General features: G+C 52.2%; 1 protein-coding gene across 2 annotated transcripts in view; it reads left to right on the top strand.

Moving 5' to 3' along the window:
- The first annotated feature begins 2,866 nt into the window (after positions 1-2,866).
- JDP2 (Jun dimerization protein 2) overlaps positions 2,867-14,649 on the top strand; it is a 41,185-nt gene continuing 29,402 nt past the window's right edge. The window contains exons 1-2 of one of the 2 annotated variants that reach the window (XM_060166384.1): positions 2,867-3,047; positions 12,646-12,869. In XM_060166384.1, the coding sequence (XP_060022367.1) occupies positions 2,867-3,047; positions 12,646-12,869 (405 nt within the window). Of the gene's footprint in view, positions 3,048-3,315; positions 3,453-12,645; positions 12,870-14,649 lie in introns of those variants that run through there. The other variant, XM_060166393.1, reaches the window with a different exon arrangement.

Below are 14,649 nucleotides of genomic sequence, written 5' to 3'. Positions count from 1 at the left end.
AGATTTTTGTGTGTAATCTTCAAGTTAAAAAAAAAAAGAGAATTTGGCCATCAAAGCCAAGTTCAGCCTGGCAGCTGCTAGTTTGCAATTTTGGGTCTACACAGTTTGAGTAGAGAATGGAACAATTAACAAATGATTTTTCTATTGTGCAACAATCCTGTCTGAACTCCTACAGTGCTTATAGTTGGTGTCACTTAGTAGCTTTTAGTTACTCTTGGTCTAGCTGTTTATTAGTGTTCAAGTTATTCTTCCTAACTAGATGGGAAATGGGGACAGGTGAGGAATCATGTCTTAAAGTTTGTGTATCTCACAGGCACAAAATATAGTTTCCATAAATCCTAGCATAAAGACTAGTCAATTGGTTGTTTACTCAGAAATACCACTTCCTCCATTGATACTGGAGAAACAGGTGTGGGGAAATAATTATTTTACCTTGCTGGTTCACTTTTTCCTGTTTGCAAAGAGGTTGGGATTCATCAATGTCCATTAAGCTTTAAAAGGCAATATCTAAATAAGTCAGAGACACAAAACCCAGTGTATTAATCAGGACTTTTCTAGTTGCAAGTAATAGGAAACCTAAATTCAAACTGCCTTAGGTAAGATATAATTTCTGTAATATAGAAATTATATTATATTATATAAATTATAATATAGTTTCCTATAACTAAAAACTCCAGAGGTAGGGATGATGTCAGGCATGTCTGGATTCAGGAACGCAGACAACGACATCTGAACTTGATCTGTCTTCCCCTCTGTTGCTGGGCTATACTCTTCTCTACTCTTCTTTGCATTAGCTTCACTCTCAGTAGACCCTTTCCACGTGGTAGCTTCAGGCATTTTCAGGTCCAGCTTCTGTCCGCTTCTCTTCCTAGCAGATCCACAAAATTCCTAGTGTCATCAGACTCACTTGAACATATGGCAATCTCTGAGGCAGCCCATTGGCCAGGGCTGGATGTATTAATTGGGACTTCTTTAGTTGCAAGCAATAGGAAACCTAAATTTAAACTGCCTTAGGCTGGGTCACTCGTCCATCTGTAAGAGCCAGTGGTAGATCAGCTCCAATCAGCAAGGCAGGGAGAAGCAGACCAATGTCAACATAAATGGGCCAATTTATGGTCTCTCTCTCCAGCCACTTCCAGGGGCAATAACTACGTAGAGAGGCCTAGTAGGGGGCAATGTGGCTGTAGGTCTTGAAGCTGTGTTTACATAGCATTTTATATAAAGTTAAAAAGTATGCATATCAAATAATGGAGGAGACCTAATGGATATTATAGGGAGATTGAAGGGGCTAAAGACCTCCAGGTTACCCCTCGGTGCACCCCCTGTAGTATATTTAATTTGTGAGTGAAGCAAAGGCCCAGTCAGCCTGCCGGTGGCCTAACCACGTCCAAAGGCAGCCCTGGAAAGGATTGCTCTAACCACGCACACTAATTATCCGTCCCTACACATAGACCAGTGTAGTTTTTCCAAAGTTCCAGACGAAGACGCATAAAGTAACATTGCCCCCATTCAGTGTTTTCTTCCATATAAACGTCCAAACCTCAGGCTCATGGGGAAACACTGTAAGGCGGTTTCACAGTACCCAGGTTTGATGTTTCTGCTGTAGTAAAGGTGTAGTTGGCCTTTCTGGGGCTGAGAGTCATGTTCTTCCACAAGACTGTCAAATTACTACTCATTTTCTACTGTACCTTCTCTTAGGACCTTACTTTCTTTTTACTTACTAACTTCAATGCTTCATGGGAGAGAGCTGACAGTGAAGGTGAAAATGGTCAGTCGATGTCATTGGGACCTGCTCTGTCTTTCCCTCCATAAGACCAGTTCTCTGATGCAGAAAGATTTCCCTGCACTGGGAATAAGAAAAGGAGCTCACTGTCCTCAAATTGAAGAGACCTGCTCACTGGGCTCTGCTCACTTGCTTCCATCGGTCTCAAGGCTGGTTGTTTCTTTCTCTCTGAGCATCTGCACTCCAAGAAGGCATGAACTTTTTCTTTCACTTCCTTTCTTCAATGGGTGATGATCTGACATCACTCTGAGGAGGCTGAAGGTCACTGAATATAAACACTGTCACTCCTCGCTGGCTGAGGCAGAAAGGCAGGGGGTTGGCTGAGCAACCAGGGGGTCTGGAGGAAGGAGATGCAAACCGGAATGCCAAGGTCTCAGGTGCCACACGTGTGCTTGAGGGCTCGGTGTCTCTGTGCCTTTACATACTGAAGGCACCGTGGAGGACGCATTTCCTCTGGAGTCACCCTTAACCATCTGCCACTCTTAGGAGGATGAAAGGTAGGAGTTCAGTTGGCAATGGAAGTTGTTAAGGGAAAGAAGGCCATTCGGGGTGGGCTGAGGGCGGCGGCTGCTCACACGGGTGTCCGCCCGCGCGTCCGTGAGCGGAAAGGAGAAGCCTGCTGGAGTGTGATAAAAAGCCCAGGGGTCAAACTGTGCAAGCCATGGGGAAAGGGAAAGGGGTGGGGGGCTCAGGCTGCAGTCCAAGGAGGGCAGGTCTCTTGCAGTGAACCACCCCAGGGCTGAAGGGCGGCTGTGGTGGCCAGGTGGGCTAGTAGGCGGGGGTAGAGGCACCCAAACGCCTTGATCCTCTGCCCATCCTTCTGCCCAGAAAAACGAAACAGGCTTGCGAGATCACTTCCTCACTCAGTGCTTAAGTGTCCAAGGATGAAAATGTGTTGAGATCCTCTCTCTCTCTCTCTCTCTCTATCTCGGTTTGGGAAAAAAGAGCTAAGGACTGAGGAAGATGGTTCAACACAGGCTATGTCTGCTTCCAGGGCCTTTTGACTTGTCCGGCCGCCACCTTCTCATTGCTTTCGGCCCGAGCTGTGTCTCGGGGTGGAAGCCGGGCGGCTGTGCGCTGGGGATGCTCTTACATAATCGCCCGCCGCGTCCTGCTTCCTCGCGCGCTCCTGCACCGCCGGCTGGGAGAGCCGGGGGCCGCGATGGAGTCAGGGCCGCTGCTGCGGGGCCGGGGCCGTCCCCGCGGGGAGCGGACCGCGAGGAGCCGCGGGAGGAGGGCGCGAAATGCGGCGGGGGAGGTGAAGGTCAGTGGGTGTGAAGCGCCGGATCCACACCCCCCTCCTCCCCTGTCCCCTCCTTCCCTTCCTCTCCGTCCCCCTCTGACGTCTGGAGCTGGCAGCTCGGCCGGTTCCGCATTCCCGACCCCTCCCCGCCGCCCAGGGGCCGCTATATAGCCGGGGCTGATGCAACCCGTCCCGCCGCCCGCCACAGCCTGCGGGAGGGACGCTCGGCGGCCGCGACGGGGGGGCGCTGGCGGCGGCGGACGCTGCAGCGGCGGCGGGGCTGGCGCCGCGGCGGCTCCCGGGCCGGGACGGGCCTGGGCACCGGGCGGAGCTCCGCGGCCGGGCGGCAGCGGCGCTGAGCGGGCACGGCGCCTGCAGCCGGGTCCCGGTCCCGGGGGCGCAGCCTCCGCCCTCGGCTTCTGCTCGGTGGGTGCGAGGGCACGCGCTGGGGGCGCCGGGCCGGGCTGGGTGGGGCGCGCTGGCCGCGGGCACCTGGGACTGCCGCCCCCGCGCGGGCGGAGAGCGCCGGGCCCCGAAACCCGAGCCCCGCGGGGAGGCTCCCGCAGCTCCGGGACCTCGCGCTGCCCCGGAGGGGGACGCTGCAGTCCGGGCCCCTCCCGCCAACGGTCCGAGAGCCGGTGGCTTCCCTTTGGTTCCCACCCTGGGACGGGAGGCTCCGTCCGCTCCCGGGGCAGCCGAGGCTCTCTCTCCGTCTCCCTCCCGTGCTCTCCTCCCCCGTCCGTTTGCAGGGAGGTGCTCTCCTTGCGCGGCGGGGAAGGCGGGTGAGTGGGGGAGAAAACTGCCCGGGGAGATGAGCCGCGGGGTGGAGATGGAGGGTAAAAGGCCAGGGAAGTGCCGGGTGCTGGTGGTGGAGGGATGACAGGGACCTGCTGGCAAGTCTTGCCCGCCCCAACCCCGTCGCAGGGAGGAAGCACGGCCCCCTGAGGACCTGGAGGAAGGCACTGAGAAGGGCTGGGGCTCTCCATACAATGAAGAGGGCTTCTCTCAGGGCCATTGCTCCGGGATTCCCCTTCTGGGAGGGGGTCTCGGGGTGGCTGGGTCCCCTTTGGTCTCCCCCAGCTCCCAAGCCAGGTTACATAAGGAGGCCAGCCGGCTCCTCTAGGTAACGAGCCCAGACGGCTGTCTTCTGCCCCCCCCCCCAACCAAAAGGAGCCTGAGCGGCTGTGGACCCCTGACCCTGCGGTTGCAGACCCGGTTTTGCCTGGGTCAGTGGTGGGGTAGGGGGGACAGGGAGGCCTCCGCACCTCTGCAGGGATGGATGGGCCATCCCTGCGGCTGGAGATGGAGAGGCTGGTAAAAGAGGAGCTCAACTGACCCCTCGGGTCAGCTCCCGTAGCAAAATTGCCTGACCCTTGCACTGGGCCTCTCCCCCCCACCTATCCCCCATCCAGGGCATTGGGCTGTGGCTGACCACATGTGCTCAGGGGAGCTGGGCTCAGGTCTGCCTCTCTAAAAAGGGCTTGCAGACTGTGTGGGTGTGTGTTCCCAGGTTCAAATCTTCGTGGACTCCTCAGGGTCTTAGTTTGAGGAACTGTGAGAAACTGAAGCTTTGAACCATGCTTGGGTGCCTGCTTGTCCTTTAAGGCCTTGCAGTGAACTGTGTTCACATGTTATCTCCCTTCCCCCCAACCTCCCTTCCCTGAGGGTTTTTTAAAACACCTCCCACTGTTTTCATCTTTCCAGCCAATCTGGCTGCAGTTTGGATGGACGCCTTATCTTCCGTTGCAGGTTTCTAGGGGAGAGTTTAACTAGGTATCAGGTGTGAGCATGGCTCTGATTTTATATAAACCTGACGACCAGGGAAGAGAAGCAAGATCTATTCTCGTGCCTCTGGCTGGTTAAGGTTTTGCCTTGTTTAAAACAGGGAGGACGGATTTCTCAAAGACTCTTCTGTTTCCCTTCTACTTTGGCTTCGGTTCAGAGTTGCAGGCAGCTCCAGAATTTTCCTGAAGAGCTGGGCGCTGTGAGATCTGAAGGGCAGCTGGAAGGCATGGATGTGGAGGCTTCTGACTTTTCTCCTGGGTGGGCTGCAGCCACCTCCAAGGGGATGTGTTGATAACTGGTAACAGTGTCCCCTAAGGAAGAATCTGGACAAGGATCTCTCCACTCACTCGCCACCTGGCTTTTGCAGCTACCACCCGTTTGCAGGACGTGTGGGCATCTTTTCCAACCTGCAGAAAACTCGGCAGAAGGCTGAGAAGGGCTAGGCTCTCCAGGCCTTGTTTGTCATGGGGCTGCTGGTGTTGCGACTGTCCCTCGCACAAGTGTCTCTGTTTCCAGCTCTGTTCTGGAAGAAAGGGGCCAGTGCAGACTCTAGGTTGGCCTGCTCTGTATTCATTCAGCCCCAGCTCAACTTGAGCGATCAGAGCCAGGGCTGAGGGCAAGCTACATTCTTTTCTGCTTTTCTGCTGCAGGATGCAGTTTGCTTTTTTTCCATGTGAATGAATTATGTTGGAAACCGAAATGGGAGGAAGAGAAAAATAGAGTGAGTGTATATGGGTATGTGTGTGTGCATACCCTATATAGGCAGGGGGAGAGCAGCGGGCACATTATTTTTCCATTTTCCTTTAATTAAGGCTCTGTGGAGGTGTGTTTGAAAACAGAGGGTCTCCTATGCCTTTGAGGAGGGTGAGAACACTGTTTTGGCTGCGTCCTGGGCCATATGCAGTGTATGGTGGCCAATGAAACTGGGCCTGGCTCAATCTGTTGCTTGTCTTGGCAGTCGGTTCTGTGGCTTGTGTTACCAGCTCTGGAACTTACAGGCTGCCAAGCTCCGTGTGCCTGTGTGTGTGTGCACATACGTGTGTGCACACGCTTGCTCTTGTGCGTGGGTGTATGGTTTGGCCTCCCAGAGCTCAGCGGAGACAAACGCGTTAGCGACCCCCGGTTGGAATTTTCAGCCTGTGTTTCTTTACACTAACCGCTGCGGGGGGCCCGGCCAGAGCCCACCATTCTGGGTTTTTTTCAGTCTGTTTTCTTGCTGCAGCCCTTGGGATTCCATTCGTGGAGCTCCATTTCCAAAGCTTTAACTGGCCAATGGCGTATTTTTTAAAAAGGGCCAAAGGATCGGTCACATTCTGTGTGTGTGTCTGTATTATGTATGAGGCTATGAACTCCTGGCACCAAGGAACAGAGATGGGGTGAGGTGGGAAGAGAGTCTAGAAGTCTGGCTGCCGGCAGTTCTTTCCCAGCGTATTCTCGCTGCTCAGGATAAGGATCCTGGCAGAAATGACTTACTGTGTTTTTATTGAGCACCTACATTAGGCAGGGGAGAACGCTGTGTTTACAGGCAGGGCTTGTCAAAAGCATTTCCCTGGTCTCCAGGGAAGAACATTTCTTGGGGAGAGGTTCCAGTTTCTTCTATGGCTGGGATGGCTATTCAGGGATCAGGTTGTGTCAGTGGCTTCTCCTGACACCCACCACATCGCATTCTCTTATGAAGATCTGAGGAGTGACTCCTTCTAAGCAGTGCAGGGTTACAGTGGATTGAAGGACACAGGAGATGCTGGCGCTCTGCTTCTGGAGGCGGGCGTGGAAACCCAGCCAGCTGGGAGTGCCCTGTTGCCAGTGATCTGTGCAGTTGTCTTCTGGCCTGTGAGATGGAGGAGGACTTAGGAGAAACTGAGGCAGAGGGCAGGTGCTGGGTCTCATTTCTGCACCTTTGTACCCAGCCCTGATCTGCCACCTGTTGTTTCTCTTCTGCAATAACTGCGTGGATGCAGGATGGTCCTGCCTCCTTGAGATTTAGATTGGAAAGTGGGAGGGCAGAGAATTCTCTGGACTGGATCTCCAGAGAATCCTCCGGGGATCCTCCTCATGGCCATAGGAACGGGAGACCGGTGTTAGATGGGAACTGGGAACTGTGCAGAAGGGACCTTGAGGGGTCATCAAGCACTAGTGTTGCTCCAGGAAGGAAGGCCCTTGAAGCTACGCTGACTTCACACTCACCAAGTGCAGGTGCTGCTCCAGGTGCTTTCCAAGTATTAACGAATTTAATCTTCTTCTTAGCCTTACAGGGCAAATAATGTTATTAGTCCCATTTTGCAGCTGAGGAAAGTGAGGCACAGAGAGTCTCGGGAACTTGCCCAAGGTCACACAGCTAGTAGGGGCAGAGCTAGGATTCACACCCAGATGATCTGGCTCTGGAGTTTCCACTTTAACCTGCCTCACTCTCCTGCCTGCAGAGCTGAGCCAGCCATCGGAGATGGTCTTTTGCTGCTTGCCCTTCTCTCCATCTCGCAGCTTTCACCATCCTTTTGCTCCCTGCCTCCTGGATCTCCCTGTCTTTTGGAAGCTGGGTGACCTGCATCATTTCAGATTCCAGGAGAGAGGTCATCCCAGGTGATTCCTTAGCTCCAAGAACAGATTTGGTGTTTAATTCTCCAAGATTCATGATAGTTAGTTCTATGCTCTGTGACGACTGGTCTGGTACCTTTCTGCCCTCTGCCCCCCCGGCCCCTGCCATGGACTGCTGCCCTTCACACCTTTCTCCTGGGAATCTTCCCAGGTTCCAGCTCCCAAGACCTCCCACCCGTTGATTTCAGTTGCCAGTTACTTGCTCTTGACTTCCAACCCCACTAGTGCTCCTGGGGCCTGACCCTATGAACTCCCTTGCTCCTTGACCTGCCCTCACTCACCTCCACTTTCTTGTAGCACCAAGCCTTGCAGCCTTAGGCTATCTGCACTCATTTGCACACCCATTCTTGCCTCCTGATGCCAGTCCAGGCCAGCTGTTTGCCTGGAGGGGAGCAAACCTTCTCAAAGAGACCCAGGGATTTTAGAGCCTTCCTTAAACTTTTTTTCCTGTGGACGGACAGAAGGTGCATGATGCAGATCCTAACTTTCTCTTGATCTGTCTTTAAAAAAGAAAACCTATCTTTGCCATTCTAGATGAAGATGCCAATTACTGGGCACTTTCTAATATGAGTAACCTTTTACGATTTTGACACGTCAAAGCAAGACTATTGTTTATTTATAGATACTCCCATTAAAGAATATGATACTATCTTAGATTTACATACAGTAAACAAGAGAAGAAAATAAGATGGAAAAACTTAAGTTTTTAAGTTATCTCTTCATTCTTTTGGCTGAAATGACTTCATCTTAATATCTCCCAACAGGGCCCATTTTCTGGACTTGAAGTGTTTTGTGACTTTTTTTCCTACTTGTACAAGGCAGCATCCCAAATCGTGTGCCTACAAGTCCCTGAGGAAGTCAGGCCAGAGAGATACAGATATCAGATTTTTTCTTTAGGTTCTTTTCCCTCGGATCCACCTGGTCCCTGTTTCTTTCAAGCTGCCTCTCAGGAAGCTGCATCAAACCACCCCGAATCTTAGTCTCAGCAGCACCTTAGGGTCCACTTGTGACCTCCAGAATGCTTTCTGTCTTATTCATGCCTTGCTTGTCAGTCTCATCTTTGATCTGTGCATTACCCAGTTTTTCTTCATCGGCTGTTTTCCAAGTTGTTCCTGGTCAGTGTCCTGAATTGCCAGTCTTTTTTTGAATTTATTATTTATATTTATTTATTTATTTATTTATTTATTTATTGAGGTACACGGGCTTCTCACTGTTGTGGCCTCTCCCGTTGCGGAGCACAGGCTCCGGACGTGCAGGCTCAGTGGCCATGGCTCACGGGCCCAGCCGCTCCGCGGCATATGGGATCTTCCTGGACCGGGACACGAACCCGTGTCCCCTGCATCGGCAGGTGGACTCTCAACCGCTGCGCCACCAGGGAAGCCCTAAATTAATTTTTATACGGCAGGTTCTTATTAGTTACCTATTTTATACATATTAGTGTATATATGTCAATCCCAATCTCCCAAATCATCCCACCACCACCCCCCTCCCCGCTTTCCCCCCTTGGTGTCCATTCGTTTGTTCTCTACATCTGTGTCTCTATTTCTGCCTTGCAAACCGGTTCACCTGTACCATTTTTCTAGATTCCACATATATGCGTTAATATACGAAATTTTTCTCTTTCTGACTTTCTTCACTCTGTGTGACAGTCTCTAGGTCCATCCACGTCTCTACAAATGATCCAGTTTCATTCCTTTTTATGGCTGAGTAATATTCCATTGTATATATGTACCACATCTGCTTTATCCATTCGTCTGTTGTGGGCATTTAGGTTGCTTGCATGACCTGGCTATGGTAATAGTGCTGCAGTGAACATTGGGGTGCCAAAGTCTTTTTGGATTCTAGGCCTGTCTTTTGAAGCACAGGCACTATTTGCCGATATGGGTCTTCTGCCAGTGTATAGTGTTTGCTCTTTATTTGTGCATCCCAGTTACTAATGGAGACGTGGAGGGTGTTTATCTTCCTTATGTTGTGTGTACTTCTCTTTCTCCCACTAAATTACTTCTGTATGGAACAACCAGTGTGGGAGATGATTTCACATCTTGTCATCTTTCCTCTGTCTTCCTTGAAGTGGGTAAATTCCTCCTGGCTGTTATTGGTTCCCTGCCACCCGCCCCCCCCCCCTGCCTTTTATAGATTCCTAAATCACATCAAATTGTTTTATTTTTCGAAGCACCCAAGTTGCCTTTCAGCCTTGGCTCATCAGTCAGCTCCTTCCAGTTAATGGGGATCCAGTTATGAAAGGCAGCTGCTTTAGCTCCTCCATCTTCGGCCCCCCACCCCCGGAGCCCTTTAGGATGACTTCTCGCTGGTGAATGTCAGCTGTTGTGGTTGTCTCCTAGGAATGGCATGTGTTAAGGACTTTGTGGTTTGTATCTGAGCAGTTAGGGGCACCCTTGAGAGGAAAGGCAGGAGAGGGGGATCTTTTGCCCCTGCAGAGGAAAACCTGGTGCCTAATTCCCTGGCTGAGGCTCGTCAGTGGGACAGGTTCACAGGGGAGCAGGAATGGTAAGAATTCATGGGGCTGCAGCTCCCAGTGGGTTCTCGCTCTGGCAGAGGGGTTCTCACAGTAGCAGAGAATTCATTATATTTTGGGATCATTTGTTAGTGTCTCATTTATACCTTCTGTTTGAAAATAAACAGAAGCTGCAAGCCGAGCCTATCATTCCCGGAACAGAGTGGGGTCTGGCTTCCATCTCCTGAGATGGCTCTGGCGGGGAAACATACAGAAGCCTCTGGAGGATTTTTCTTGGGGTCTACCGTGGGAACGAATAATCTGGAGGTGGATAACAAGCATATAAACTTCCAGAGACACATCCTTACCCTACTCACTGAATTTTGCTCCGCCATGAATTTATCATTCGTTTCTTCGTTCATTCATTCGTCAAGTGTTTGTTGATTATCCTTTCTGCGCCAGAAATGTGCATGCCTCACCCCTTGAAATCACCCCTCCACTCGCTAAGTGGCCACATGGCACATTTTGCCACACATGAATGGGTCCTTACAGTATCGGGAGGTTCTGGGGCTTCTGACCAAGGAGGGGATTTTGCACTGTATTTTTGCTTTGCTCCATACCTGAGGTGTGATGCCTCTCTCCCCTGGTAGGGCTTTGTGTCCAGATGAAACACCAGGCATAGGACATTTCAAGCTTCCCATCTCCTGTCCATTTTGACTAGCTCAGTTAAACATCCTTCCTGGGGTTGCTGACTCCTTGTAGCATCAGTTCAGGTCTAGAAGGGGGAGTTTTGTAGGTTTTTTTCCCCTCTTCTGAGGAAAAGGTATGAGTTTCCTTTGTCAGTTTGGCTCAGGTAGCCTGAAATCACCCCCCTCCGCTCCCCACCCCCACCCCCCACCGCCTGCCAAACATCCACATGGCTGGGTCCAGGCATCATTTCGCCGCAGAGGAGTGAGTCCTTACACTGGCCCCTTTCTTATTCTCCCTGGAGGAGTTCCGGGGAGACAAGTAGCTCATCCACCATGCCCCAGAGCAGCCTCCTGGCGTGGCAGCCTGCAGCCCTCTCTGCATTGCAGGCCTGGCTCCAGAGGGTGGAGGGAGTGACTTTCTCACTGAAAGTGGTCTGACGGACATCACATCTTCTCTGTCTTGCCAAATGCACCCCTTTCTATGGGAAGAGAGAGTGAAGATAGAAAGATAGGTCAAAGCTTCTCCCCCAGGATTTCCAAGACAGATGAAGTTTTAATTTTATAGCCCTGTGCAGCGAGGCAGGAAGGGGGAGAAATGATTTTTTTTTTTTTTTAATTTTTGACTGCGTTGGTCTTCGTTGCCGCACGTGGACTTTCTCTAGTTGCGGCGAGCGGGGGCTACTCTTCATTGCTGTGCGCGTGCTTCTCACCGTGGTGGCTTCTCTTGTTGTGGAGCACAGGCTCTAGGCTCACGGGCTTCAGTAGTTGCAGCACGTGAACTCAATAGTTGTGGCACACGGGCTCAGTAGTTGTGGGTCACGGGCTCTAGAGCACAAGCTCAGTAGCTGTGGCGCACGGGCTTAGCTGCTCCGCGGCATGTGGGGTCTTCCCGGACCAGGGCTCGAACTCGTGTCTCCTGCATTGGCAGGCGGATTCTTAACCACTGCGCCACCAGGGAAGCCCGAGAAATGATTTTTTTTTCCCTTAGGGTTAGAATCCAGAGGCAGTTTTGTACTAAAATGCTACTTACAAGGCTGTTTAGAAGCCAGCACTGTGCACAACTGACCTCTAGTGTTCTCAGTGCCGCTTGGCTCATAGTAGGTGGTTGACAATTGGATGGACGGATGGATGGATGGGTTAGGTAGGAGCCCTGTAAGTGGCCAGAAAGTCTGGCTTTATTAGCAGACAAGCTTTCTTCCCTGCCATCTGTGCCTTGAAGGGATAGTTTCTTACCCATGAGCTTCCCCCAGTGAAAAGAAGGAAAAAGAATTCCCTTAGTGTTGACCTGTCTACTTTATGTCTTTCTTTCACGCCTGAATCTGCCTTCCTTTGCAAACCTTCTGGGTCTGGTGGAGCTAGAATATGTGTTTGCTTTGAAAGTGAAGAGCCCGTGGAGGACTTTTCTCGTACTGGGCTCCACTGGGGAAGCACACGCTAATTAATTCCATCTCCCGTGCCGCAGTCTCTTCCTCATAGATGCCAGATGCACACACTCACACACACATTCACTGTTAACTTAGATCTGCTTCATCTCGTATTCAGGGTGTCTTAACAAGTGTGCGGAATGGGATGTGTGATTTGAGGGGAAGCACCATGACAGCCCCAAAATAGCTCCCTCTCAAACAGGTGCAAAGGTGCTTGAGTTGCCTCCATTCTGATCCATTCTCTTCGGAGGCAGCGTGTTGCAGTCTAAATCCAGCTCCTCCAGTTTTAACTGTGTACAGTCTGGAGCGAGTTCTTTTTTCTAAGCCTTGGCTTCTTCCTCCGTGTCATGGTCTCTGACCCAGTCTCATGGGACTGATGGAAGGATTACCGCAGTGCCCAGCCCATAGCAAATGCTGAATCAGTGTGGCCTGTGATTGGGTTAAGCATTGCCTAAGTGCCAACAATAACCTTGGTGTGAATTAACTGATCAAGTTTCCCTCAATAACAGAATGGACTTAAGGGCAGGAAGAGCACCTTAAGGTGGGGAAGGGGTTTAGGGGGACATTGGTGAAAGAAAGGGTGGGGTCCTGGTGAGACACAGGGACTTAAACCCCTCATGGAACCTCTCACCCGGCTGACAGTGCCTGTCCTGCTCTTCTCCTGTCCACTCCAGGCTGGACTGCCGCTCCTCCTGCTATGATGCCTGGACAGATCCCAGACCCTTCCATGACTGCGGGCTCTCTGCCAGGGCTCGGCCCCCTAACCGGACTCCCCAGCTCGGCTCTGACTGCAGAGGAGCTGAAATACGCCGACATCCGCAACATTGGGGCCATGATTGCCCCTTTGCACTTCCTGGAGGTGAAACTGGGCAAAAGGCCCCAACCCGTGAAGAGTGAGGTGAGTGAGCCCTGTTCCCCCAGGGCAGGATCCTGGGGGGAGGGTAGGACGCCTGGATTAGTGTCCTAGGTCTAGCCCTAAACTCACCGTGTGACCTAAGCCTTGCTGTTTAACATGGGGTCTGAGGACCAGTAGCATCCATGTCAGTAACATCTTGAGGCTGTTAGAAGTGCAGGATCTCAGGCCCCACCCCAGACTGTCGGAATCCGAATCTGCGGTTTAACAAGCTCCCCTGGGGTACTCAGGGCCATGTTAGCATTTGAGAGGCACTGGGCTAGGGCAGGATGCCCAACCTGTCTCTGGTTCTTTGAGGGGCAAGGGAAGAGTGATTACTAATAAAAGTATTGAGTAATAACATTTGGCCATGTCTCTGGGGTGCTGGGGGTGGGGTCAGGGGAGATAATGGGAATGTGCACATGCTTTGAAAAGTATATAAGGCAACGCCAATATTGGGTTAGCTTTAACAATTATTATCATTAGTCACATCATTGTCTCTATTGCTCTTGGCCCCAGGCTGGAGCTGAAAGCAGGAACTTGGAGGAGGGGTGGTGTGGGCTCCCTTCCCAAGCGGCTGCCAGAGCTGGACTTGGCCTCAGTTGCCCGGCACCATCTGCCTTAGCTGGTGTTTGCAGAGGACCCACGCGTGGAGCACGCCCTCCTCGGGTCCCTTGGAGCTGCAGTGCTCGTGAGCCGTACTTGTAGAAGAGTAGCTTTTCCCTGGGGACTGGGGAGAAGCAGAAGTCCCCAGCGTGGGTGAGCATCAGTGCTGGGCACGCCCCCGGTCACTTCCCCAGGGCTGGTGATTTGTCCAAAGGCCTGCCCCAGTGAGGTCCCCAGCAGGGCCATTTCTTCAGAGGCCAGACAGAGTAGCTGCCCGCCCGGAAGGGAGAAGGAGCCGGTGGTGGGAGCTGGAGAGCTGGAGAGGCGGCTGGGCCAGAGGCCTGGGGGGAGGCGGCCAAACGCAGGTGCTGGGCCGCCCTGCGGGGAGGGAGCATTCACAGACAGAGGTGCGCCCGGCTGGGGGCTCATCCTGTAGGATGGAGCTCACAGGGCTGGACGTCCCAGAAAGGGGGACTCTTAGTGGAGAAAGGTGTCTGGGTACCGGCAGGGGGGAGTTGGGTATTTTAATGCCATTCCTGCTCTGCCCTCCCTCTCCCCATAAGTACCATAAAAATTGCACAGAAGGGCTGCTGGGGAGCTCGGCCGGGGTGGCACACTGGCTGTTGGCGGGCCGGATGTGGCTCTCAGGTGTGTTTTGTTTGGCCTGCGCAGTGTTTTAAAAGAAGCTGGAACCAACATTTCACTTGAAAATTTGGATTTTAATCTTTGATTACAAAGCGGGAAGATGTGGCCACACCGTGCCCTGTTCTGGCAGGGCCAGGAGCGGGGGACCCGCTTCACTCCTTTGCTCTCTCCAGCCTCCCACAGGCCCGGCGCCTCCCTGTTCCTCTCGATTTCGTTTACGCTGTCAGTTTTGCTTTTGTTGCCGCCGGCTGCCTTCGTTTACCTTGGGCCGCGTGGCCCCTACTGTAGACATTTATGCTGGAGACACCTGGATTAGGTGCCCTGTAGATGCCCACTAAGACGGTTGATTACAAGATGAGAGTTGACGGGTAATTATATTCTTCTGAATTGATTTTGTCAATGAGCGTGCTGTGGATAGCACTTCCTGGCTTAGTTAGTGCTCTGTGTTCTTTGTGGAGAGCCCTTATCTTTGGTCTTGTGCTATTTTGCCTTCCCAGGCCCAGAACTTGAAAGCATTCATTTCTGGGTCATTCCA

The sequence above is a fragment of the Lagenorhynchus albirostris genome, chromosome 1, assembly GCF_949774975.1.
Source record: "Lagenorhynchus albirostris chromosome 1, mLagAlb1.1, whole genome shotgun sequence".
Taxonomy (NCBI): domain Eukaryota; kingdom Metazoa; phylum Chordata; class Mammalia; order Artiodactyla; family Delphinidae; genus Lagenorhynchus; species Lagenorhynchus albirostris.
This window is presented reverse-complemented; position numbering and strand designations above follow the sequence as displayed.